Below are 25,720 nucleotides of genomic sequence, written 5' to 3' on the forward strand. Positions count from 1 at the left end.
TAGTTCCCTTCTCTACTTTTTGGGAGACAAAGTTGTCTGCTAGGTTTGCCAGGAACCGGTTTGATCTTCCACTTGGTGCAGAGTTTGTGTCCCAGTTGATGTCAGGGTAGTTAAAGTCCCCCATTACTATTGTGATGTGCTTCCTACATACCTTAGTTAGCTGACTAGCAAAAAGTTCATCTATTTCCTCTGTTTGTTTTAAATTTGTTTTAAAAATTAAGTATAAGTGTACTGTGAAAGAAACACTAAATGTCATAAAATTGGCAAAATTGAGTTAGTTCTAAGATGTTTAAATGTAATAATGCTTTTTATTTCTTAAAAAATAAAACTATAAAGACATATGTTAAAGATTGACAGGTGAAAGTAGGTAATAACTGATTTATCTTCCAGCTCCCACAAAATATTCCAATGCTGCTATCTCATTTGATTCCCACTGGGAAGGATATGAACTTCAATGGGGTTTAAAGGATTTTATGCAGAGAAACCTAAATTTATCATGACTAAGTCATGTTAACAACTTATAGTTATATAATATATATACAGTTATTATATAACTGTAATGTCTAACCCAAAGGTCCTTTTTTCATGAGGCAACTGGACTTTCTTGTGGTTTTTTGAAGACGTTTCGCTTCTCATCCAAGAAGCTTCTTCAGCTCTGACTGGACGGTGGGTAATGTCTAACATATAAACTGTTAACTAAAATATAATTCATAAGTTAATGGCAGAGGTTATTCCTATGTCCTTTTCTGTATATCAGGAAGGTGATTAATCTAGTTCAATCTTCAGTAATCTGGAAGATGTAAATTATACGTGTATGAACAAAGATACCACCTTGCTGTGCAGGTTAAAGTGCTGGCATAAAAATCAGAAATTTGTGAGTTCTAGGACTCCCTTGGGCATAAAAGCAGTATGACTTTGAGCAGGGCTATCTCTCTCTCAACCCAACCCACTGTACAAGTTTGCTGTTGTGCATAACATAGGAGATAGGAGATATGTTTATCATCTGAAGTTATATATACAAAATTGCTTCAACAGTGAATGGGCAGCATATAAATTTAATAAATACAAAATGTGGGATATGATAATAAGCATAATTATAAGAGATAAATTGTGTTATATTATATTATTAATTATTAATATTAATTACAACAATTATGAACAGAAAAGAGATGTGGAAAGACAAAGCATTACATGGCCAGTACATTAAAAAAAAGGCAAAGCAGATTATAACAAGATCTGGCAATGGCTAAGAGCAGGAAAGTTGAAGAAAGAGAACATGAGTTAATTCTAGCTGCATCAGACCAAGCCTTAAGGAAAAATGCATACAAAACCAGAATTGAAAAGACAGCAACAGACAGCAAGCCCCACTCTACAAAGAAGCTGATAAAACAGTGGACCACTTGGTTAGCTGAGGCAAGAAGATTGCACAGAGGGACTACAAACAACGGCATGACAAAGTAGCAACAATGGTGAATTGGAAGATCTGCAAGAAATGCCTTTGCCTATAAGCAAGAACTGGTGAGACCATAAAACAGAGAAAGTAATAGAAAATGAAGAAGCTAAAGTGCTCTGGTACTTTTGAATTCAAACAGAGAGACACCTGCCACATAACACCCCAGACTTAAAAACTGCCAATAAGAAAGACAAAAATACATGGATAATTGATGTGGCAGTACCTGGAGACAGAACAAAAGAGAAAGAACTGGAGAAGATAACAAAATACAAAGACCTACAAATAAAAATAGAATGGCTGTGGCAAAAAAGTAAAGGTAGTACCAATAGTAATAGGTGCCTTGGGTGCAATTCCCAAAGCACCATTGACATTAGCTAAATTACCACAGCTTACCTCTTGCGATGATACCTTTAACACATCCACATCTGCCTATCCCAAATCCTTAGGAAGAACTAGATAGAAGGACAAAAATGCCAAATTCAGCCTGAACATCTGGCTGACTGTGCCTCAAACATAACAACTAATATAATAATTCCTCTGTCAACAATACTGAATAACTCAGGCCGTGCCTATCAAACATCAGAAACATCCACCAGGCTATCCCACCCCCTTTACATGGATGATCTGAAGCTGTATGGAAAAACACCAATTGAAATAGAGTTCATACTTCAATACTGTCCATATATACAGCCAAGATATTGCAGTGGGGTTTGGACTGGACAAATGTACCATGCTTACAAATGTACCAATAAATAGTGAAAACTGAAAAAATCAAGATGCCCTATAGAAATGACATCAAAAATCTGGATGAAGATGATCACTACAACTACCTGGGCATCGTTCAAGTTAACAACATCAAGCACACTGAAGTTAAAAAAAAGGTTAGAAATGAGTATATCAAGAGAATGAAGCAGAGAGAAGAGAAAGAATGAGAAAAGGCAACATAACGACCTATGAATAGAATGACTATTGCAAAGGAAAGCAAAGGTACTGTCAATAGTAATAGAAGCCTTGGGTGCAATCTCAAAAGCACTACTGGCATTGAAAAAAATCCTGTCTGAACATCTGGCTGATTGTGCGATCAATCATAATAATTACAGGCTTTATAGTGGAGAGTGTTCAACATATGGAAAAAAATATCCTTCCAGTAGAACAAAAAAGGAAATAAAAGGAAAAGCAGTGGTACAAAAGATCAACTTCTGATTTGTTTTGAGAGACTTGCAAATGCCAAAAAAAAACCCATTTACATATTGCCTTGATTATAAAAAGACGTTTAATTTATTATCTCATAGTTGGATCCTCAAATGTTTGGAAACAGCTGGTGTCAGTAAAAACAATAGAATGTTTATAGAAAAGATAACGAAGCAGTGGAAGACTGAATTGGTGGTTGGACATGAAAGACATGGGCTTGTCAACATTAAAAGATGTATCATTTAGGGTGACTCATTAACATCCTTATTATTTATTATTGCTATGATTCCACTTTCAGTGATTTTGAGAAAAAAAAACCTGGCTACCGAATGGCAAAAAATGCTAACAAAATCTCACATTTGCTTTATACGGATGATCTAAAGCTTTATGAAAAATCAGAAATTGAAATTGATTTGACGATTGACAATTTTTTATATATTTTAATTTTGTGTTCAAATGGAGCTACGCCGCACATGTGGAACCATGCCCTCTCCCAACACCCACCGCAAAGTCAGAAAGGTTGGAGACCACTGCCATAAAGCATTCCTGCCCATTGTAAATAGTTGTATTGCACACCTCCACAGTCATATGACTGCATGTTGGGTGGGTTAGCTTTACATTCTCTAATGGCATTCCATGGTAATGTGACCGTGATTCACAATGATTTTTGGTAGTTTCCAGTGTTTTTTGCTGGTTTCTGGCAAAAAAAAAATCCATTCAGATAAATAGTCTGCCTAACAGCCACATATTCACTTAACAATTCTCGAAAAGGTCAAAAAATTATTTCTGGCCACATGGATGTCTCAACTTCTGACTGTAATGACTTATGAGTAAAATTTCAGGCTCAATTACAGTCATTACGTTAAGGACAACCTGTAGTAGAATAGAAACCAAAGAATTGGAAAAGATCACTAAATATCCAGCTCTGAAAATTGAAGTTGAAAGATTATGGCATAAATCAGAAGTGAGGTTTCCAGTGATAATTGTCACACTGAGTACCATACTAAAAAGCCTTGGACAATACTTGGAAAATCTGAGTATTGATAAAATTTTCATCTGTCAATTACTAAAGGCCACACTGTTTGGATCTGCTAAAAGTATAACATCATAGGTTCTTGGGAAGAACTTGATGTGCATCAAGATCAACATCAGTAAGTTTGTCAGCTATCATGAATTTCCCCTCCTGAATAAAATGGCAAAGTGACTGTAACTCTCCACCCCAGTGGCTGTGTACCACATATAGTATGTGGTACAATTTTTGACCGTCCAGAAATGTGTTCCTCAAACATCTTTCATTGTTTGAAAAACACTGATTTAAAATGTATCAATTAATTATTCTGCTAAAATGTCACTATATTTTACAGGATTTGGGTTATATAAGCTAGTTTATATATTTTTTTTCTATGTGAAATTATTCTATGCAGAAGGGTTCCTTTAATATTACATATCTAGATTCATCTATTTATCATTGACAATCAGGTTAATTCACCAGTTATACACAAAGAGGTATCTTTATTAGACATGGGAATAAGTAGATATTCATGTTTTTCCAACACCTACATTATATTTGTGGAATTTGCTTAGAGTCACTTTGAAATATGAGATGGGCAGCAAATAAATTTGATAATAATAATTCCTGAAACTGGATTTCTAGTTAAACTAAGAACCTGTAATCATGACTTTTAGTATTCAGTGTTGTGTTCTCTCTCTCTCTCTCTCTCTCTCTCTCTCTCTCTCTCTCTCTTTTTTTTTTTTTTTCCCCCTCCCTCCCTCCCTCCCTTCCCATTGTAGCAACCCATGTATGCCTTTCGGCTTTCATCTGAGAAAGTGCAGTAACACCAAAGTCAGGGATATGTCAAGATTGCAACTTTAAGATAATGTGCCATTATCAGAAGTATCAGTGTTTTTGGAGAGTGTTAACTTGCATTTGTACCTTATTTTATGTTATTTCACTTTAAGGATGTGCTCAAAAATCTTTGAAGAGTTCCCACTAATATTTCTACATCATCTGGTTACCCAATTTTCAATCTTCTAAAATTTACTAACTTCATGTTCAGACTATTTGTGTAATTGCTTTTTAGAATCATACACATTTTTATAGTGTGCACTATTTAATACTTATTTCATTTGTTATATATTTGCATTTTAAGTTACCAATTGTAGTAATTTGGTACAATGTGATTTTAGCCTCCCTATTCTTAAAGTTTATTTACCAAATTTGATATTTATAAGTCAATAGGTGGTATACAATGAGGAATATACATATTTTACATTATTTTTGTCCTATCTAACTAGTAAGATATACATCAAGTAATTAAAACAAAGATACTTTTAATTTATTTATGTTAACTTATTTATCTTTAACTTATTTATGCAACCAGTGTCTGGAAAATGATTATGTAATTGAGTGTTCATACTATATAAATAAAAGCTGCCTGAGGCATCCAATGTTCCCTACAGCTGGTTATTTATACAACATGTTTAGTACACATCAGTATAACCGTTTATTTTCAAAGTCATAATTTTATGACATATGACTCCTAATACAGAAGTAACCAGCAAGACAAGAAGCTAATCTGCTGATGCTAATAGGCCAGACAGTTAAGTTTTGCTATATCCATTTATGTGGGAAAAAGCTTCATTAAACTTAATGGGACTGACTTCTGAATATACAGTAAATGTACAGGAATGTACTGTAATTCCTTTGCTAAAAAGTAGCTACAGAACTGGCGATAACAATGACTCAGACATAAGAAAGTAAAGTTAATGAACCAATAACTCTCCCCTGTCAAAATAGTTCACCAGAATGATTTCTGGAATTCATTATTCAGAGAGTGTTAATCAGCCTGCAGCAGGATGGAAGGTATAGGACTTCAGTTTAAACTAGAGCTTGTTAACAATTGGTTTAAGTGAGAACCATCCTGACCTCTGGATAAGAAATAGAAATGATCAAATCTGCATATGACAACATAGACACAAATTGATGATACTTAAGATTCAAGGATTCAAAAAAAGAAGCCTACAAGGAGTCCGCAAGGAGAAGGGCGGGATATAAATTCAATAAATAAATAAATAAATAAATAAATAAATAAACTCAAGAGTGTTTCAAAAATTAAAATAGTATATAATGAATAAATTAGAAAGGGAACTGAGCAGGCCTATAATCTAAAATATATAGATATCTTTATTAGGGCCAACAGAAATTATATAAATCTGCAGCAAGCTTTTGAATTTTAATTAACATTTTATTCTAAAAAGATGTTATATGTAGTTTTCCCTCATCATCTTTGAAAAGACATCATTATTTTTATAACAAATTAAAAATAAATAAGAAGTCAGTCTGAAAACCAGAAAAGCTACTGTTGATTATTGTAGATACCAGTGGGCAACATTGACACAATGATGTGACTTGTTCTAAGGCAGTTCTTGATATCCTGACAATGATATTTACAGTTGCATGGTGTTCTATTTTTAATTTGTTATAAAAATAATACTTATCTAGATGGAGGGTACCATGAAGATCACAAGACTGGCAATTCATTAGTCTTTCCTACAAGACTTTTACCTGGGATGTTCTCTATGCAAAGCAAGCATTACTTAGCCACCATACTTATTGTTTAATGCTACCTTAATTCACTGGCAAGATTTTAAGAAATGCTCAAGAAAAATATTTTTAGTACCTTCAAATGCAAGAGCAGTCAGTAGTGTATGTTAATGCTAGGCCTGTGCAAATTATTTGACAGGGCACTTCACATGAATATCTCTCCTCAAACTTGCAATATAGCACTGTATGCTGGAAGGCTCTACAGAAGCATTTTGAGGCCCTCCCAACCTCATCTTAACAAGCATGTGCATACCCAGAAGACACTTCAACTGGCAGAGTTTCTTCATCATATGATTTGCACAGGAGGCTCATTACACACCATTTGAACATTTTATGAATATTAATTCTTCTTCCAAGAGCTTTTCCACAGGGTAAGTGTGTCTATTATATCGTATGTACAAAAAAAATCCTCTGAAAACATAAAATCATTCATACACACATAAACTCTCTCTTTTATACTATAATGTTACACATTATTTGTTTGTTTACATTAAACGTATATGCCACCCATCTCATTTATATTGTGTTATACTGCCTTGTTATTTGTTTTTAAATTGTTTTGGTGTATTGTCAACTGCTTAGAATTGTTTGGAATTGGATGACATCAATCAAGCAGATAGAATCAAGATCACGTGAAGTGTTAATACCACTTTACAATGCCTTGGTAAGGCCACACTTGGAATACTGCATCCAGTTTTGGTCACCACGATGTAAAAAAGATGTTGAGACTCTAGAAAGAGTAGAGAGAAGAGCAACAAAGATGATTAGGGGACTGGAGGCTAAAACATATGAGGAACGGTTGCTGGAATTGGGTATGTCTAGTTTAATGAAGAGGATGAGGGGGAACATGATAGTACTGTTCCAATATCTCAGGGCTGCCACAAAGAAGAGGGAGTTAAGCTATTCTCCAAAGCGCCTGACAACTAAGGAGAAACTTCCTGACAGTTAGAACAATTAACCAGTGGAACAACCTGCTTCCAGAAGCGGTGAATGCTCCAACACTGGAAGTTTTTAAGAAGAGACTGGATAGCCATTTGTCCGAAATGGTATAGGGTTTCCTGCCTGAGCAGGGGGTTGGACTAGATGACCTCCAAAGTCCCTTCCAACTTTATTATTATTATTATTATTATTATTATTATTATTATTATTATTGTTGTTGTTGTTGTTGTTGTTGTTGTTGTTGTTGTTGTTGTTGTTGTTGTTATACAAACTTTAAATGTATATTTTATGTAGCTTTTGACTACATATATAGTATTTCTTATTCAGGTTATGAGACTTAATTAAAATTGCCAAAACATATTAAGAGTTTAAAATAAATATTTCTATTCATAAATATAATTTTAAATGTAGTGTATCCACAGGTTATGCCCATCTAGAGCTCTAGATTGAGAACTGATTAACAGTTTTTCAAAGTTTAACTTTAAGACATAAATTCAGCTTTATCTAAGAAACAGTGTTTCAGCTCTTCCAAGAATATGATAATTGTTCTACAAATGAATAAGTTGTCTTGGAAGGATAAATTCCAATACAAATCATTTTGTAAAATATTTTTGGAATATTACTTCATTCTAATTTGTTTGCTGATGAGGTAAGTATAAAGTTTTATTAAAACATTTATAAAGCAGTTTGCCAGATTATCCAATTTCTGCCAAACAGCAAAATTAAAAATATATACGATAACATTTAATATTTTGATGGATTATACTGATCCCTTTAGGCTATAATTTATCCCCTTACTTAGGGAGTAAGCCTCATTGACTTCAGTTCAACATGCTCAAGTAGAAAATTTAGATGACTGCATTGTCAGCTCACTTCACAACAGGCAGATTGATTCTAAAACTGAATACACTGCAGTAAGTGTAGTGGTATTTACTTTGTAATTTTAATAGTGCAACCTACCTACACTCTCAAGGCTATGATGAGACTGCGATACAGGATTACACTTCACATTTGTGTCTGAATTTTAAATGTTGTTTTATATGAAAAATTATTTTAATGAAATTATCAGAAAATAGTATTAAACCTGGTATTAAAAATATAATGCTGTTTTAAGTGATCCATTGATTTGACATTACAAAATAGTAGAGATAAATATCACCTAAATGATGAACAATGATTTGCTTTCCATAGATAAATAGTGTCAGAAATATTTAAACTCTATGATTTATTAGCAAATTTCCCCACTAAAGCTTACAGTTTAAAAATATTTTAGGCTCAGATTAGAAATTATATTACTGCATACACAGAAATGAAATAAAAAAATATTAAATTTTACTCAAGAACAAAAAGAAACTTATTTAAAAATAATATATGAAACCTATAAACAGAAATTCTAGCTAAAACTACAACAAACAATTGTACAATTTCAAAAATCACATGTTCATATTGTATTTGAAATTATCCTATAGATGTAATTAGAGCAGGGTTTGCAATGATCAATTTCATTTCTTCAGGATTAGAACTCTGCAAACATCTCCATTTTCTTGAAACAATCTTTTTACATCAGCTATTAAATGATTTGAAGGCCTACTTAGAAATTTAAGAATATAATTTCATCATATAAATAACCAACAAAGCATTTATTTATATTATTTATCCATTAATTTCATATTTATTTTATTTATTAAATTCCTATACTTTCCATCACACTTGCGTCATTCATATTATAAATTCCTAATGTCAATTAATCAAGTTACTAAAATTTGTTGCAAAAGGCTATTTTTACGCACCCTTAATTACCTGCAGATAGACATCAAGATAAACCACAGTTTATCATGATAGTAAAGAACTATAGGCAGATATGTACTCTTTTGCTTCAGTGCAGCCATAAGGAGAAACCAGAAACTTCTGCATCTCTTTGTCATTAACAAGTTTAGAATTACACAAAAATTCCTCCACTATTCTTTGTTGAAACAAGCCAACTTTATGAGTCATGTTTTTAAATTGCTTTATGACAAACTTAGTAAAGATCAATTAAGGTTGTTGGATCTGAATGATATGGTAGATTGCAATCTATACAAAAGTGAAAACTACTAAATATTCTTCAAAGCTGCATCATAATTGTGGTGAGTGGGGGTGGGAAGAAATATATGAGTTCTTTTGATTCAATTACTTTTTCTAATCATGGTAACTATCTTTTTTTCTTGTATCTGAACAGAGGCTTTTCTTTTTCTCCTTAGGTCTTTCTTAAACAATCTGTTATCCTGAGATAACAATTTCCAAATTCTTTTTAATCTCTTATTTGTTAAAGAGAAAATGAGAGGTTGAAGTAAGGGACCACTACAATATCTACATTTTACTGAGTATTGCAAATGCAACACTGGCAAAATCAGGGGCTCTTTACTCACATCTTTCATCGTGAAACAACAGCAAGGCTACCATCTCCGTTGGATAGAGTTCAGAGGTCCATAGAGCAACACAGTGATCTGTGAATGACCCAAGATAATCAGCAATGGAGCTTCCACAAATGCATGTATGGATCCACTGAAGTTATGTGGTACTTTTTATAGCATATGTTTAAACTGCTAACTTGTGTCCCTAAATCCTAATTATAATTCAGAATAATTATCTAATTTTGAATATTACAGTTATGGTTTCAATATATTGCAGTTATATTTTCAGTATTCCTTGAAAAAAGTATTCACTTAGCTGTTATTTAATTTCAGTGGTAGTATTATGTAACCAAATATCTCTGAGCAGCAATTTGACAAAACCCTACTCATTGTATGATTGGCTAAGGTAGCCACATGATTCATTCAAGAAAGCAGATAAATGATGCTTAACCCAGGAGAAATAATTATCCTAGGAAAATACAATAGTTGCAGAAGTGATTTTTGGAGGAATTCTATGTGAGATTCAACCCTAGCAAACTTGCTGATTTCATTCATAAGTCCCCCAATGTACTTGAAAAATATTTAATCTCCCTTAGTAAAATAGTATATTTTTGTCTCTCATTTTGGCTTTAAAAATCACCCTTCACATCTAGATATCATGATCATATCATGAGGATGGGATAAACATTTATCAAGTCTCCATGAAATAACATTCAAATTGCATCAAGTGTCCCCTATATCTACGATCCCAAGCAACTGGTATTTAGGACTTGGGCCAAAAAAAAGACAACACTATCTAATTAGAGCTAAGAGAGGGGCTGAAGGAAGTATCCAACCATTTAAAATTGCAGCAGCATATGCATATGCATAATCTGTAACATTTCAAGTAGTCATTGGTTTAAAGAAAATAAAAGTAGTATTTGCTCAAAGAAGTGTAATTGTAACAAAAATATTGTGCTTATTTAAAAAACAAACAAACCTAGAAATAAATATGGGTCATTGTGAGATGAGCACTATTACTTTTATTGCCAAAAATACATACATATTCATCTTAAGAAACATCAAGTGAGAAATAAATATTTGTTTCAAATAAAAGAAGTTAGAAGTAACACATTAGCAATGCCTATTTTCATTGTTTTAATAAGCATCAAAAAGTTAATATCAAGTATTAATAAAAGATTTAATCTTAGATTTTGTATATATGAACATGTACATTTGCTTCTTTTAAATATTATAAATATTTAATAATTTGTAAAGTTTATGGATTAATATGTGATAAAATAATCACATTTTTTCAGATTTTTAACATATTTGAAAAGAGAAAAGGGAGAGATGCTAAATATATAACCAATGCAGGAAGATGCAGAATCTTCCTCTTTGCATATTTTAGATCATTGTTTATTTCACTCTTGTAAATTTATCAGTTAAGTTTATGATAATAATATGCACAACCTCCAATATAGTATGCATAGAAAGGTTGTTGGCATAGTAGAGCGAAGATTGCTCTGCTTACATCTATACAACCTTTTAAGCTACTACAAAGTAATTTAAAGGGATACTTGCTACTATATAATGATCTTTCTTAATTAGTTACATTACCAATCTATAAGTATTTTGTTCACAAGCAGGAAATTATAGATGTGAATAATTATATAAATGTGTATGGGTGCTTTTCTTTAGAAATTATGCTTAAGATGTAAAGATGCTTTACTAACCTGTAGTGGTCTTTGTTTATCACTATTTTTAGGAGATTTCAGCCCACTTGTCTGTTGTTGTAGGAGCACCTGCCTGGCTGCCTGCAATGCCTGAAAGTTAAGACAAAACGAAAATAAATAAAAGTTAAAGCATTTTGTCGAAAATGTTTCAGTAGCAACTTACCTAATGCAAAAAGCAAAACTGCCTTTTCCTATGTAAATAAAAATGTATCTTCTTTAAACACAGCAACAAAAATCCATAGATAGTATGTATATCAGATTTTAAGAAAAAAGCATATATCTGCGACAAATTCTCAATGAAATAGCATTAATTTGTATAAAGTGCTTGCAGAGGAAAAATCATAAACCACATCAATAGCCTCATCTCGACAAGAACTTGTCTGTAAGTAAAATGCCCACACCCTTGTAAATCATCACTCAATTTGCATTTTCACTTTACAATGTTAAGTAAAAGCTATAGACTTCAAGTAATACTGGAAGCTGTAATTAAATTTGACAAATCAACATCAGATTATCTTGAACGTGAATTAATAAGGATATTCATTGAAGATTAAAAACTGTTTTTGATACTTACAATTCAAAAAGAAATCTCTCATTTGACAAAATAAAGTGGAGTTTTAATGCCAAATAAAATAAGTGGCTTTCATTTGCATTCTCACTAAACTCTGAAATCAGTACTTAAACAATCAGATTGGCTTCTGTAGGTGATAGTATAGTAATCAAAATATAGCATTTAAACTTGTTCATTTGAATTAAGTAAAGTAAAACTTGAACAACAGAAGTATATGGAGCTATGCCAGTTACTAGAAAAAGTATTAACTTTAAACAAATGTAGCTGTTACAACTTTAGAATTCCAAAATATTAAACTATATAAACTATTAAGTTTTTTCTACAAAGTACTAGGACACAGAGAGCAATTCAGAATTCAGATATATTATTAGTAGAATTGTATTCACTCTAAAAATTGTCACCAAACTGATAAAGAATGGTAGTTTTGCTTAGCCACAAATGAGATGATTTTAAGGTAGTTTCCAGTATCCATGACAACAGTTGCTTTGACAAGATGTGCATATGGCATTACACTGCCAGCTGGTGTGAACAATGTTTGAACTACTGCATTGAGATGCTGAGCAAACAGAAAAAGTTGCCACGTCTTAACCCTCGGGAAAGCAGTCGTCCCCTGATCAATTATGAAAAGACAGAGAGAAGGCTGCTACAGTCTGGTTCCATGCAAGTTTTTGAAAAAACAAGAAGACACAACAAACCAAAGTAAACAAGCTACACTACATGCTCTATCACAGCTCCTAAGAACATGGATTTGTCACCTTGTAAAAGGCATTAATACCAGATTGAAAAATGTAACTCCTTTCAGTATAGCTGCAACATTACCACAACATTCTGTTTTTGGTTTTTTTTTATGATTCCCAGGTAATTATAGGTTGCAAGGCAACCAAACTAAAAAGTCATAAATCGAATTCTATATATTGTACCAATTTTTACTTACATCTAAACACCATTTATTTCCTAGAAATATTTTGTTAACAAAACAAAGGAAGGACTTGTGAGCCTATATAGTACCGTTATCTTCTGAGTTATATTAGCCAATTATTTTAGCAATTATTTATTAAATTGAATTAGTTGAAATTATATTGTCATTGGTGTATTCATAATTTGCAACTGTAATTTAACTCTGTTTTTAAGTTTCTCAGAATCAAAATCTGCTAATATAGTCCAAACATTATATTTATATTATATGAGCTAATTAATGTTACTGATAATGCATATGAAATTCTACGTTTGGATTACAATTGACATGGGAAGTGTGTGGGCATTTGTTTTAGAAAAGAATAATAAAAATATGCATTCCCAAATTGGATTTCCAGGGAACTTATCTAGCAGTACTAGTTTGTCTGTAGGCTATTAACAGATTGCAGATTTCTTATCAAATTTCTGCAAAAATATGAATCTTTATAAAATATAATGGAGACATCCATAGAAGACATATCATAAGAACACCAGAATATGAACTGCCCTTCTGAAAAGTCAGATACTTTTATTGGAGACAGAGTTCACACTTCTGTATACCATCACCTTGAAGAAAGAAAATTTCCACCCATTATAAAACATGATGAGGCTTATAAAAAGTGAAAATGGGAAATGGTGGCACACGCATAAAAGGGAAATTGTCATAAAGCAAGTTAGACTAATGGTACATTTCTACTACCTATACTGTCATGATTGTACCTGAAGACAGCAGGGATCCTTTGGCATGCTATACGTTTGCTCAGTTATAAGATATTACAAAACTATTTTCAAACTAGGAAAGATTGCTGTTCTGATTTGTTATGGATCTGTGGTTTAAATGAGCAATAAATCAGAGCAGCTTTTAAAAGTATTTTTACAATAGTTTAAATGATTGTAATATATAATTTAATTGACTAAAGAGACAGATATTATGATAGAATAAATCATTATTAAGAATTCAGAAATAAGCAAATAAAAGCACAGATATTTAGAATATCAAAGTTTACTCAGATTTTGGGTATGTATTTTTGCAAATCATTGTTAAAATATATGTGTGTGAATTAACATTTTTAGTGCCTAATAAAGTTAGTAACAAAATACAAACAAATAGAATCATCTAAAGCTGTGATATGAGACATACTTATCAGGGAAAATACTTCTCTGATGTGGGTGAGGCTTGTTCTTGAGAAGATGTAGCTTATACTGTGTCAATTTGTCAATTGTATGAATCTGTATGATTTTTAAAATTTGAATTATGTCTATATACACAAGCACATTTTTCATGTGCTCCAATTCTTTCTGTTTTAGGAATGCCTAATAACGTATACAGCTTTTTAAAAAACAAATTAGTGAAGTTTCTACTTAATATATACAGATTATTTTCTTCTTTTTAAAGATATGTTTTCTCATTTCCTTTTTTCTAAACGGAAACAGATGTCACTTACATTGTTTTGTTAAAAACAGGAATGTTTAACCTATCAGCCTGTTGCATTTGAGATTTAAAATGAAAAATGACATCTATGGTCATTAATATCTTCAATGTATAAACAGCACAGCATGACACATTCTTGAGAGCTGAAGGCAACAAAATCTCTCTGAAACATAAATAACAAAGCACTCAGAATCATATTTGATGTTGATATTCATCTCTGCTGCCTGGGCTTCTTATGAAAATAGATGCAGCCCAAATGGATCTCCTATAATTGGTTTCAGATAGCGGGGTCAGAAGAAATACGATACAAGAAACTATTACATGGAACAGGCGAAACAGGAATGTTTATACAAGCAGTACCCTGTTAAACTGATAATGGGCGTGCACTTTGCAGATAACCAGAAAGGGGGGAAAACTTGTCACAAGAGATTATTTTTATTCTCTATTTTGTTATGAAATATTTATCTTTTACTAGGTTACGTAAAATAAGCTCATTTAGCAATAATGGTATACAATATCTCAAACCATTTGGAAACATTGACCAATATATTATCGAATTCATAATTTATGCAAATGGAAAATTGCCCCCAAAAATCTAATAACAGTCTTACTTAATTCAAGGAGGGAATTTAAAAAAACCAAATTAGAGATGGGGTGGGACTGGAATGAATTTTGTACTGTAAATATGCAAAAATTATGTTCTGACAATAAGCTTTCATTTCCATCTAATAAACAGTAGCTAAAAGTAGGAAGCTTGGTGAATATTTAAAATCTTCTAGAAGAGACATATATCTGGAGAAACTACTGGAGCTAATTTCCAACTAAGTTTACACCCAGCATACTCCGGTTCAATCACTACATAAAAATAAAAGCAAGCAGATTCCATTCAGCTAGTACAAAATATTACTTGATACTTATTTATTAAACAACAAACATTAAAACAGTTAACTTGCAAAAACAGATGAAAGGGGGAGGTTTTGGCAGGCTGAGCCTTCCGTTAGAAACCCCGCCAAAGTAGTTTATTGGGGAACGTGATTAATGACATATTACTGGGGTGGGAAGTTCAATTTTGTAACTTTGTAGCCTTTTGATCGTGCCGATACTTTGTAACCAATAAATATGTTCTTTAAGGAAACCTCTTGCCTTGGAGTTCTGTTTTTATTGGTCTCATCTCCAAAACTCTTACTGCTTATTGAATACACTGCATGGTAATGTCAAAGCAAAACTAACTCTGAGGTTCCAACACCAATTCATAGACTTAAAACAATAATTTTCCCAGCCAAACCCTCAACGTCTTACATAGTCCATATAAACTAATTCACTTTGTTATGGGAACCATCTGCTTCAAATCCATACCTGTTATGGTGTCCTTGAAAAAGTTACAGGCTCTCACGGTATTCAGCGGAATCATAGAAGTTTTGTTTCTCCATCTAACCCACTTGAATGTGCATGAATCAGGGCATACACATGGTGGAAACAAGCAAAATATAAAGGCATGAAGAAGTCTAATAAACTGTACTGAAGATGTTGGTGTAAAGTAAATTTAGTTAGATTTCCTATTTTTCCTTCTGTCGTGCTTCAGTTATGTTGATGTACCATTTCTTACTCAATTTCTGCATTTTATATATTTGCTTACTCAAGAAGAAAATAGCACATATAGGTAGGTATAAAAGCATATACATAGGTGCTTGGAAAAGTAGCACCCAGAAATATTATTTCAAAGAAAAATCAAAGAGATTAAAAAAGAAAATAATATTTTAGAACATTAAAGTGACAAACCATCAGGATCACATGACATTACATCTGAGAAATGGAGGTTCATCAAATGGAGAGTAATCAGATGGGCGTACAAAAATCATATGGTCTCGGAAACCAAGTTTTCTCACAACTAATTTTTAGAATTATGTTAAGATTGAAATTTTTGACAATTTCAAAACTGGGGAGAAACTTTCCTTTATTTATTAAATTTATATGCCAGCCATCACACTGATAAAGTGGCTATAGAAACACTCACAAAGGATAATAAAATTTAATCTTATAGGCTGAGAAAATCACATCGCTAAAGGTCCCATTGTCTAACATCTCACGTATTCTAAAGTGTCTGGGGGTGGGGGGTCATAAGAAACAAGTATTATTATAAAAATGATGTTGAGACTCTAGAAAGAGTACAGAGAAGAGCAACAAAGATGATTAGGGGACTGGAGCAGTGGTGGGATTTAAATATGTAAACAACCGGTTCTCTGTGTGGATGCTGCTTCCGGAAGCCCATTCTGGGCCTTGGCAACAAAAAATTAGCTACCGGTTCTGCCGAACTGGTGCAAACCAGCTGAATCCCACCACTGGATTGGAGGCTAAAACATATAAGGAACAGTTGCTGGAATTGGGTATGTCTAGTTTAATGAAAAGAAGGATGAGGGGTGACATGATAGCAATGTTCCAATATCTCAGGGGTTGCCACAAGGAAGAGGGAGTCAAGCTATTCTCGAAAGCACCTGAAGGCAAGACAAGAAGCAACGGATGGAAACTAACCAGAGAGAGAAGCAAACTAGAAGTACGGAGAAATTTCCTGACAGTTAGAACAATTAATCAGTGGAACAACCTGCCTCCAGAAGCTGTGAATGCTCCAACACTGGATGTTTTTAAGAAAAGACTGGACAGCCATTTGTCTGAAATGGTATAGGGTTTCCTGCCTGAGCAGGGGATTGGACTAGATGACCATCAAGATCCCTTCCAATAATAATAATAATAATAATAATAATAATAATAATAATAATAATAATAATAATAATAATAATAATAATAATATAATATGTATATATGTTAGTGTATTTACAGGAATAATTAAAAAGGAAATTCAATGCTAGATTTAAGCAGCACACAAGTATGGTTATACAACCTGCAGAATAATGAGTTAAACACTAGAAACAATTCTGTCTCTTTTTTGCAATCAATCAATCAATCAATCAATAATCAATCAATCAATCAATCAATCAATGATGAATAGACCAATGATGAATAGCAACAACTAACAATACTTTTAATTTTTTTTGAAGCAACTATAAAGGCAGAAATATGAATAAAAATAGTAAAGATAGTAAAATAATGGACCATTACAAATAATTAAATATGTTGGGTATTTTTCTTTCACAATACTCTTTTAGGGCTATCTTCAGAAAATTTATCAGCAATAGGATGCAATTATGGTTTCTGTTAATATAAACATTTTTAACTATCAGTATAAGTTTGGCATGATGAATGCACATAGCTGTAATTTGGTGGGATATACAAACCTTCTTGTGTACCAGTTGCGCCCTTTCCTGGATTGGAGTCCCTGTGTTAAGTTGCTCATGCCCTGGTCATCTCACGGTTGGACTATTGAAATGCCTTCCACATGGGGCTATCCTTGAAGATTATCCAGAAGCAGCTGCATGGAAAGTTCTTGAGGCCCCTAGGGTAGGCCTTGTTACACCGCTGTTCTGCAACCTGCAATGGTTGTCTGTTTCCAGGTCCAATTCAAGGTGTTATCACCTTTAAAGCCCGACACAGCACGGGTTCAGTGTATCTGAGGAATCAGCTCATCCCAATCGGATTAGCCCGTCCCACCCATGCTGGCAGAAGAGGCATGCTGCAGACCCCATCAATAAAGGAATTTCAGCTGGTGGGGTCTAGGAAAAAAGACTTTTCTGCCATGATGCCTGTTGTTTAAAATATAAATTATCACAGCCTTTTTCTTATTTTCTTCTTGTGATAACATAGTAGCATAAACATCTGACAGTGCTTTGTTAAAAGAACTGTGGTTTAATATATAATATGAAACAACAATATTCAGGGATCATACAGAATACAAGATAGTCAGTTATATTCAAATGGTTGAATTGAGCAAGCAGGTTCCAACTGCTACTCTCCTCAGACACAGTCTCTTAAAGGGATACTACCCCAAAATACTCTGCTGACTCATTCTCTATATATCACTTCTGCCAGTCAGCTACTAAATCATAATTACCTTGACACTCCTCCCATTTAAAGCTGAATGGCTGCTAGTCTGAATGCCTTTACTCAATTTTGATGCTTGTCTGAACTCAAAGGCTTCATTAATATATCAGTCAAATTATTTTCAGAGGGGCAATGCTTTAACTCTTATTAGTTTATTCTTTACTGCCTCTCTTACATTGCAATATTTGATATCTATATGCAGTGCTTTTTTGTAAAAAAGAAAAAAAAAGGTGCCGGAACTCACACATGTCATACAATCCGCCTTGCCTACCCTACAAGGTTCCATCCAAAAAAGGTGCTGGAATTCTGTTCTGGGCGTTCTATGACAAAAAAAAAGCCCTGTCTATATGTTTACTCCTGCTTCCAACGTGTCCTCCTGTTGCCATTTTTATATATGCAACATTATCTTCCCATATTGATATAGCCCCTTTTTTGTCAATATTTACATCTTTTAGTAGTTGTACATACCAAGTTAACTCTGAACACTCCTCTGACAATGCTATAAATTCAGCTTCTGCAGTTGAAAGTGCCACTGAGGGTTGTTCTCTAGATTTCCAATTACATTGCCGGCAAATAATATTACAAAACCTGTGTTTGATTTTCTATCATTCATATCATTTGCCCAGTCACTGTCTACATAGCATTGTATCGATAGGTTATTAGATGGTCTTATCCATAACCCTAGGTCCATTGTTCCTTTTAAATATCGTAATATCCTTTTTATCCCTATCCAGTGTTGTTGTTTTGGTGCTGATGTGTGTCTACTCAAAATGCTAACTACATTGGTTATATCAGGCCATATCCACTGGGATAAATATAATAAACTACTGATCACTGATTGACATTTCTCTTTATCATATTCTGTGTCATTTTTTATCTCCACATTATTCTGGAAGCCTAAAACCATAGGAGTAGATACATTGTTACATTCAAGCATGTCATGCTTCTCCAATAGCTATTTTATTTTTTTTGTTTGGCTTATTATAAATCCTCCATTTTTTTAGTTTTTGTATCTCTACACCCAGGTAGTACTTTATCTCTCCTACGCTTTTTAATTTAAACGTCTTTTCCAGTTGTCTGGCAAAAGAGTGGGCCTGTGAATGATGTTTTGTAACTACACATATATCATCTACATAGGCCAACAGCAAGCATTCTGCACCCTCACATAGCACAGTGTATAAACAGAGATCTGTTTTACTGCTTTTAAATCCTAATTTCTTTAGAGCAGTATCTAGGCACTGATTCCTGTTCCTAGCTGACTGTTTTAACCCATAGATGGCTTTCTTCAATTTGTATATGTATCCAGGTTGCTTTGTTTCATAGCCTGGAGCTTGTGTCATATATATCTTCTCTTCCAATTCAGCATTTAAATATGCAGTGGAGATATCATAATGGTATATGACATAATCACGTGCAGCAGCTAAATGCTAGCCTTATTGTTTCACTCTTAACTGTTGGTGCAAACACCTCATCATAATGAACATTTTTTCTTTGTGTGAATCCCCGTGCTACCAGTCTTGCCTTTTTCTGCAGTTCATTATTTTGTAACACGTTCTTTTTATATACCCACTTACATCCCATGGCCTTTTTTCCTTCTGGTAATCTCATGGGCGAGAACACTTGATGTACATCCATAGATTCCATTTCCCTGTCCAGGGCTTCTTTCCATTTTTTTCGTTCTGTTTTCGGTAAGGACATCATTTCTTGGTCATTGCGAGGTTCATAACACACTTTACATACTCTAACCTCAGTTGCCTTGCATCTATCAGGGGGTACTCCTTTATTAATTCATTCCAACCTCCTTGGTAACACCTGTTCCTATGCTTCTATGTCTTCACTTTTCATGTCAAGTCTCTCCTCCTTTATGTTTACAGTTTCTGACCTGCTACCCATTTTCTCTGATGATGGGTCTTCTGTAGCTTCTCCTCCCTGAGATCTATTACTATGTGATGGAATAAACACCTCTGTGTTGGCATGTACACTATCCCAGTTACTATGCTCTGCAAAGCTGGCAGAACATGAAATCATAACTTTCTGAGTTTCATCAGTAAACCTATATCCTTTGAATCATGGCTCATATTCTATAAACCTCAGTTTTCTTGTCTTCTTCTGTTCTTTCTTTCTAGTGCTCTTAGGATTATGTACCCACGCATAACTACCAAAAGTTCCTAGGTGAGCCAATGAGCGTTTCTTACCGTATAACAAAAAATATGGAGTTTCATTCACAGCAGAATTCCATAATCTATTTATTAAATAGTTAGCCATTTTTATGGCTTCTCCCCAGTACCCTGTACTCCTGCCTGCATCTGCAAGTAGTGAGTCCTCCATTATCTGTAATATGCCATTCCTCCTTTCAGCTACTCCGTTTTCAGCTGGTTTATATAGGTTTGTTCATCTATGTCTAATATCTAGACTCCTAAGCCAACGTTGAAAATTGTTGGACATAAATTCTGCTCCCCTGTCTGCAGTTGGCATACTTACCGCCATATCTGCATTCTACAAATGTCACCCATTGTTTAAATTGTTGCAATCTCTGTTTTGTGTTTGAGTAAATAACAAAATCCATATCTGGCATAATCATCTACAACAGGGGTGTCAAACTGCCGGCCCACGGGCCGGACGCATCACATGGAAGCCACGCCCACCCCATTGTCAGCAATGGCAAAACCGGCCCGATATGTTGTGTGACGTCACGTGATGTTGTTGCAAGTTTGACATGCCTGATCTACAATTACCAGAGCATACCTTGCTCCTCCAATAGATGGTGCCATAGGGCCTATTAAGTCAGCATGTACTAAAACTTTGTTTTTCTTAAGCTTTTCTTGTTAATAGGATAAACCCTAGATTTTGACTCCTTACACATGGCACAATCTGGGTACACGTCACAGTTCTTCACTTTCAGTCCTTCTGCTATTTCTAGCATTTTCTGTAGCACTCTAAAGCTGGCATGACCTAATCTCCTATGCATTAGATGCACACAGTTATCATGTGTGAGTGTGTTTGTCAGAGTACTTGCACAAACACCCTTCTGTTCTCCTAATATGTATAAACCATTTTGTCCAATGCCCTGTGCACAATTCCTCCCATCTTTCTTGATAGTATATTGCCCTCACTATCTAGACATGTAATACTTAGTAAATTATGGTCTATGTCTGGCACATATAACACCTTTTTCAATGTTACCCCTAGTTCAGGTACATATACATTTCCTTCCCCTTTTACTGTTGACCGTTGTCCATTAGCCAGGCTGACAAAATCCTGGTTAGTTGGTCTTAAACCAATAAATGCATGTGGGTTTGCTGCAACATGCTGGCTTGCCCCACTGTCTAGTAGCCATTTGTTCCGCAGTTTTTCTTCATTGCTGCCAGGGTAAATAAAGTCCCATCTTTGGTTGGTTGCGTAGTTCTATATCCTTGTCTTGCTGTACCTCTGTTTTTCCTCTCTGGACAACGTCTTTGGAGATGTTCTGTAGAACCACATGTGTAGCAAGGTTTTACAGTGCAAATGGTCTCAGCTCCTCTTTTTTCTTTCTCTGATGTTGCTGTCATAGGTCTGGTTTGAGCATTTTCTCCTCCCTTTCCTTGGTGCCTATCCAACCATTTCTGTTCTTCCTCCAGTAACCGGCCAGTTAAATATTTCATAGTTAAATCCTGGTCATTCATGGATTCTAAACTTGTTACTAGAATGTCCCATGAATTGTCCAATGAACTGAGCACCACATATTCTTTGTGTGCCTCAGTAAAGGTCATTCCTCTTTCTTCTAATTCTAGGAATCTTTTTCTCATGTCCTGAAAATGCTTAGACATGCTCTCTCCCTGTTTAAGTTGTACTTTATACAGTCTCCTTGTCAACATTACTTTGCTGCCCACAGTCTCTCTTACATACACACTGCGCAAAGCGTTCCAGCACTCTTTTGCAGATTGGAGACCTTTTACATGTATCAGTTGGTTATCTTCCAAACTCAGGATGTTAGCTAACATTTCATTTTTTTCATTTCTCATTTTTTCTTTGGTTCCCTTCATCCAGTTCTGTTGGAGGATTAGTAACTATTATCCACAGCTCCTCTCTTCGTAGATACATTTCCATTTTTAAACTCCAAGAGAGGTAGTTTGTTTCATTCAGTGGGATACCACAAAGCCTCCTCCCATAACACTGACAGAGGCCATTTTTTGACATTTACCTTATATAAATACAAACCACACTCAAAACCACAATGCCCAGTTCCTCTGACTCTGGTCAGGTTCTTAACTGTTTTCTCCACATTGGGTTTTTCTTCATTCTGGGCCCATAACCTGTTGTTTAAACATCTGACAGTGGTTTGTTAAAAGAACTGTGGTTTAATATACAATATGAAACAACAATATTCAGGGATCATACAGAAACAAGATAATTACCTTGACAGTGCCCTCCCTCTGGAACATCTTGCCTCCTGAGGTGAGATATGCACCCACCCTTCTGGCTTGAAAACATGGCTCTGCCAGCTGGCCTGAGGTGGCATTTTGGAGGTGGTTAATGGATTATACAGATCAGTGCCATGATGGCTGAAAGAGGTTAGTGTAAATGAATGAAAGGATTACAATGAGTTTCAGAAAATATAGTCTATCTAGATTATTGTGGGTGCTTATAAAACCAGGAATCCTTAGATTGGTCATACTTGGATGTTAATTATGTACCATCAATTTGACCACATAGACTTTCTCCTGGCCATAATGGGTGCACCCAACAGCACTGTAATCAAGTCCATCTATCTTGCTGCTGGTTTTCTTCTTTCCTTCCATGTTTCTGAACATTACAGTTTTTTATGTGTGTCCAAAATATGTAAATTTGAGCTTGATCATTTGTTACTCAGTTATCCATGTATTCTCAGAAATCTTCTCCAACAATTCTGATCTTTGTAGATATAGACATGTTATGGCACTATGTATCTTATCAAAGGTCCTCAGAGTTATCCTATGTGCTAGTCTCTTGCACCTCCCTGGGAGTGCGAGACAATATTCCAGAGGGTGCAAAAACTTGGGTTTAGAACTTTCAAAATTATAGTGTATATGCATAATTTGTTACCATTATTTCGAACAGAACGGTCATCTAGAACAGAGGTCCGGGCCACCTGAGTGGCTGGCTAGTGCATGTGCACATGTGTGCGCACACTCACACCCTGCCCTTGCCCTGGAGCTAGGTGAGCCGCAAGCCGCTCGCCAGCGCTAAGGCAGCAGTAAGCCTCTTGCGGTGCTAGCCAAGCTGTGAGCCTCACGCTCTGCCCTTGTGCCAGTGCTAGGCGAGCTGCAAGCCTCACACATCACCCCCTGCCCTTGCACCGGTGCTAGCCGAGCTGCGAGCCTTGTGCTGGCAGTAGGTGAGACACTTGCCAGTGCTAGCTGAGCTGTGTGCCGCACTAGCAGCCCCATTTGTGGAGCATGCATGCTCAAAAATGCTTGATTTGTGTCAGCACTCAGCAGTGGATACCAGGGGCGTAAATCTGTAAAAAAAACACAACACCCTAACCCTAATTCTTTCCCCCCAGGATCGACCATCCTTCTTTTCACTCCTTCAACAACTGCCCATATAACCCAATCACTGTAACACATGCACGTGGGCTGTGGTGCGCGTGGTGTCCCTTCAACAAATAATTGATTGCAATTAAATTGCTCAACCCAATCAATTATTGACTATGTCAAAGAAGAGGAAATGGAATGATGACTATGTGTGCTTTGGTCATTTGCAAAAACACCAGTACATGCTTTGTAATGCTGTATTTTCTAATAGAAATCTGAAGCCATCTAAGCTGAAAGAGCACTTTAACAACAAGAACAGTGGAGCAGATCTTTCTGGACATGATATTGGGTCACTGAAAATTGAAAGAGTCTGTTTCGATTCTGGAGGAATCTTTCCAAAGTAAGATTTCATTTCTGTTGACAAACCACTACTATTAGCTTCATACTAAGTGGCATATAAAGTAGCCAAGTCCAAGAAGCCATGTACAGTTGCAGAAGAGCTTATCAAACTGTGTATATTAGAAATGGCAACAATTATTCTGGGCCAAGAAGCGGGGAAGAAGCTTGGATCAGTGCCACTGTCAAACAATGTCATTCACAGCCAAATTGGCGATTTGAATGAAGATATTTTGGATCAAGTAATCTCAGGTATAAGATCCAGTCCCCTGAAGATTTCTCTTCAGTTGGACGAATCAACTGATGTGCCCAACTGCGGTCAACTCATTGCCTTGGTAAAGTATGTTAATGATGGAGCTGTAAAGGAAGATTTACTATTTTGTGAAGAACTGAAAATAACCACGAAAGGGAAAGATGTATTTCAGATTGTGAAGGAGTTCTTGTGAAACATGATTTAGACACCCACATAATTGGTTCTGTGTGTACTGATGGTGCCTCTGCGATGCTAGGGAATAAATCTGGATTTTCTGCATTGATGAAAGGGGAGATTCCACACTTGCAAGTTACCCACTGTTTCCTTCATTGTCACGCATTGGCATCAAAAACATTGCCTCCAAATTTGAAAAAATACTTGATACCTGCGTAAATATCATCAATTGGATTAGGAGTCATGCTCTAAACCAGGACTTTTCAACCGGTGATACACGTACCACCTGTGGTACTTTGCCATGTGGCAGGTGGTACGCGACCACCCTAGAGAAGTGTAACGGGGGAGGGGAATGTGCCGAAGCGACCCAAGCCTGAGGGAGAGGCAGCTGCAGCTGAAGGACTGTCTGGGCTCGGCAGAAGCGCCAGGAGCTGGCAGGGCTCCAGCTGATTGGCACTTCCAGAAGCAGCGTGGAGCTGAAGGTGAACTGAAGAAAAAGGGGAGAGGAGAGGCTATAAAGGAGGTGGTTTGGGTGGGAAAGGGAAAAAAATACAACAGGGAAAGGTTTAATCCCTTTAAACCAGCGGTTCTCAACCGCGAACCTTTTGGGGGTCGAACGACGCTTTCGCCTAAGACCATCGGAAAACACATATTTCCGATGGTCTTAGGAACTGAGACACTAGTGAGAATTTCTGCTCAAGGCTAGCTCCGCCAGCCAGCTCGGGCAGACAGGAAAGCAGCCACCTCAGCAGCATGGTGGGGCTGCGCTACCCATCACGGAGCAGCTACTGCCGCGTCGCCATGGCTATGAAACCTCCTGCTCGGCGTCTTTCAGGTCCTCTTCCTTGGCTTCCGTCTGGGAGAAACGCAGGGCCAAGGTAAAAAAAAAAAAGCCTGGCGAAATACTCCCGAGGGGTAGCGTCGATCTATAGTGGGAGGTGAAGGGGGGGGGGGGGGGGGGGGGGGTCGACCAGAAGGGAACCGGGTCTGATAAGGGCAAAAGTTGAGTGAGGTTTTCCCCCTCGTCCCTCTCTCCGCCTCCCTTTGTGCAGCGGCGTCTCTGGCTGCTGCCTTCCCAGTCGCCGAGAAAGGAGGAAAAAAAGAGCCGTGAGCGAGTTCCCCTTTCTACATCGTTGCTTAAAGCTTTTTTTTTTAAACGA

The 25,720-nt window shown here is 35.6% G+C and overlaps 1 protein-coding gene across 1 annotated transcript in view; it reads right to left on the reverse strand.

Annotated features, from left to right (window-relative positions):
* FOXP2 (forkhead box P2) overlaps nt 1-25,720 on the reverse strand; it is a 278,095-nt gene that overhangs the window by 159,408 nt on the left and 92,967 nt on the right. Inside the window, exon 3 of the mRNA XM_015817103.1 lies at nt 11,296-11,385. Coding sequence (XP_015672589.1) covers nt 11,296-11,385 — 90 coding nt within the window. The remainder of the gene's footprint in view (nt 1-11,295; nt 11,386-25,720) is intronic.

Source organism: Protobothrops mucrosquamatus, unplaced genomic scaffold, assembly GCF_001527695.2.
Source record: "Protobothrops mucrosquamatus isolate PMUCROS unplaced genomic scaffold, P.Mucros_1.0 scaffold551, whole genome shotgun sequence".
Classification (NCBI taxonomy): Eukaryota; Metazoa; Chordata; class Lepidosauria; order Squamata; family Viperidae; genus Protobothrops; species Protobothrops mucrosquamatus.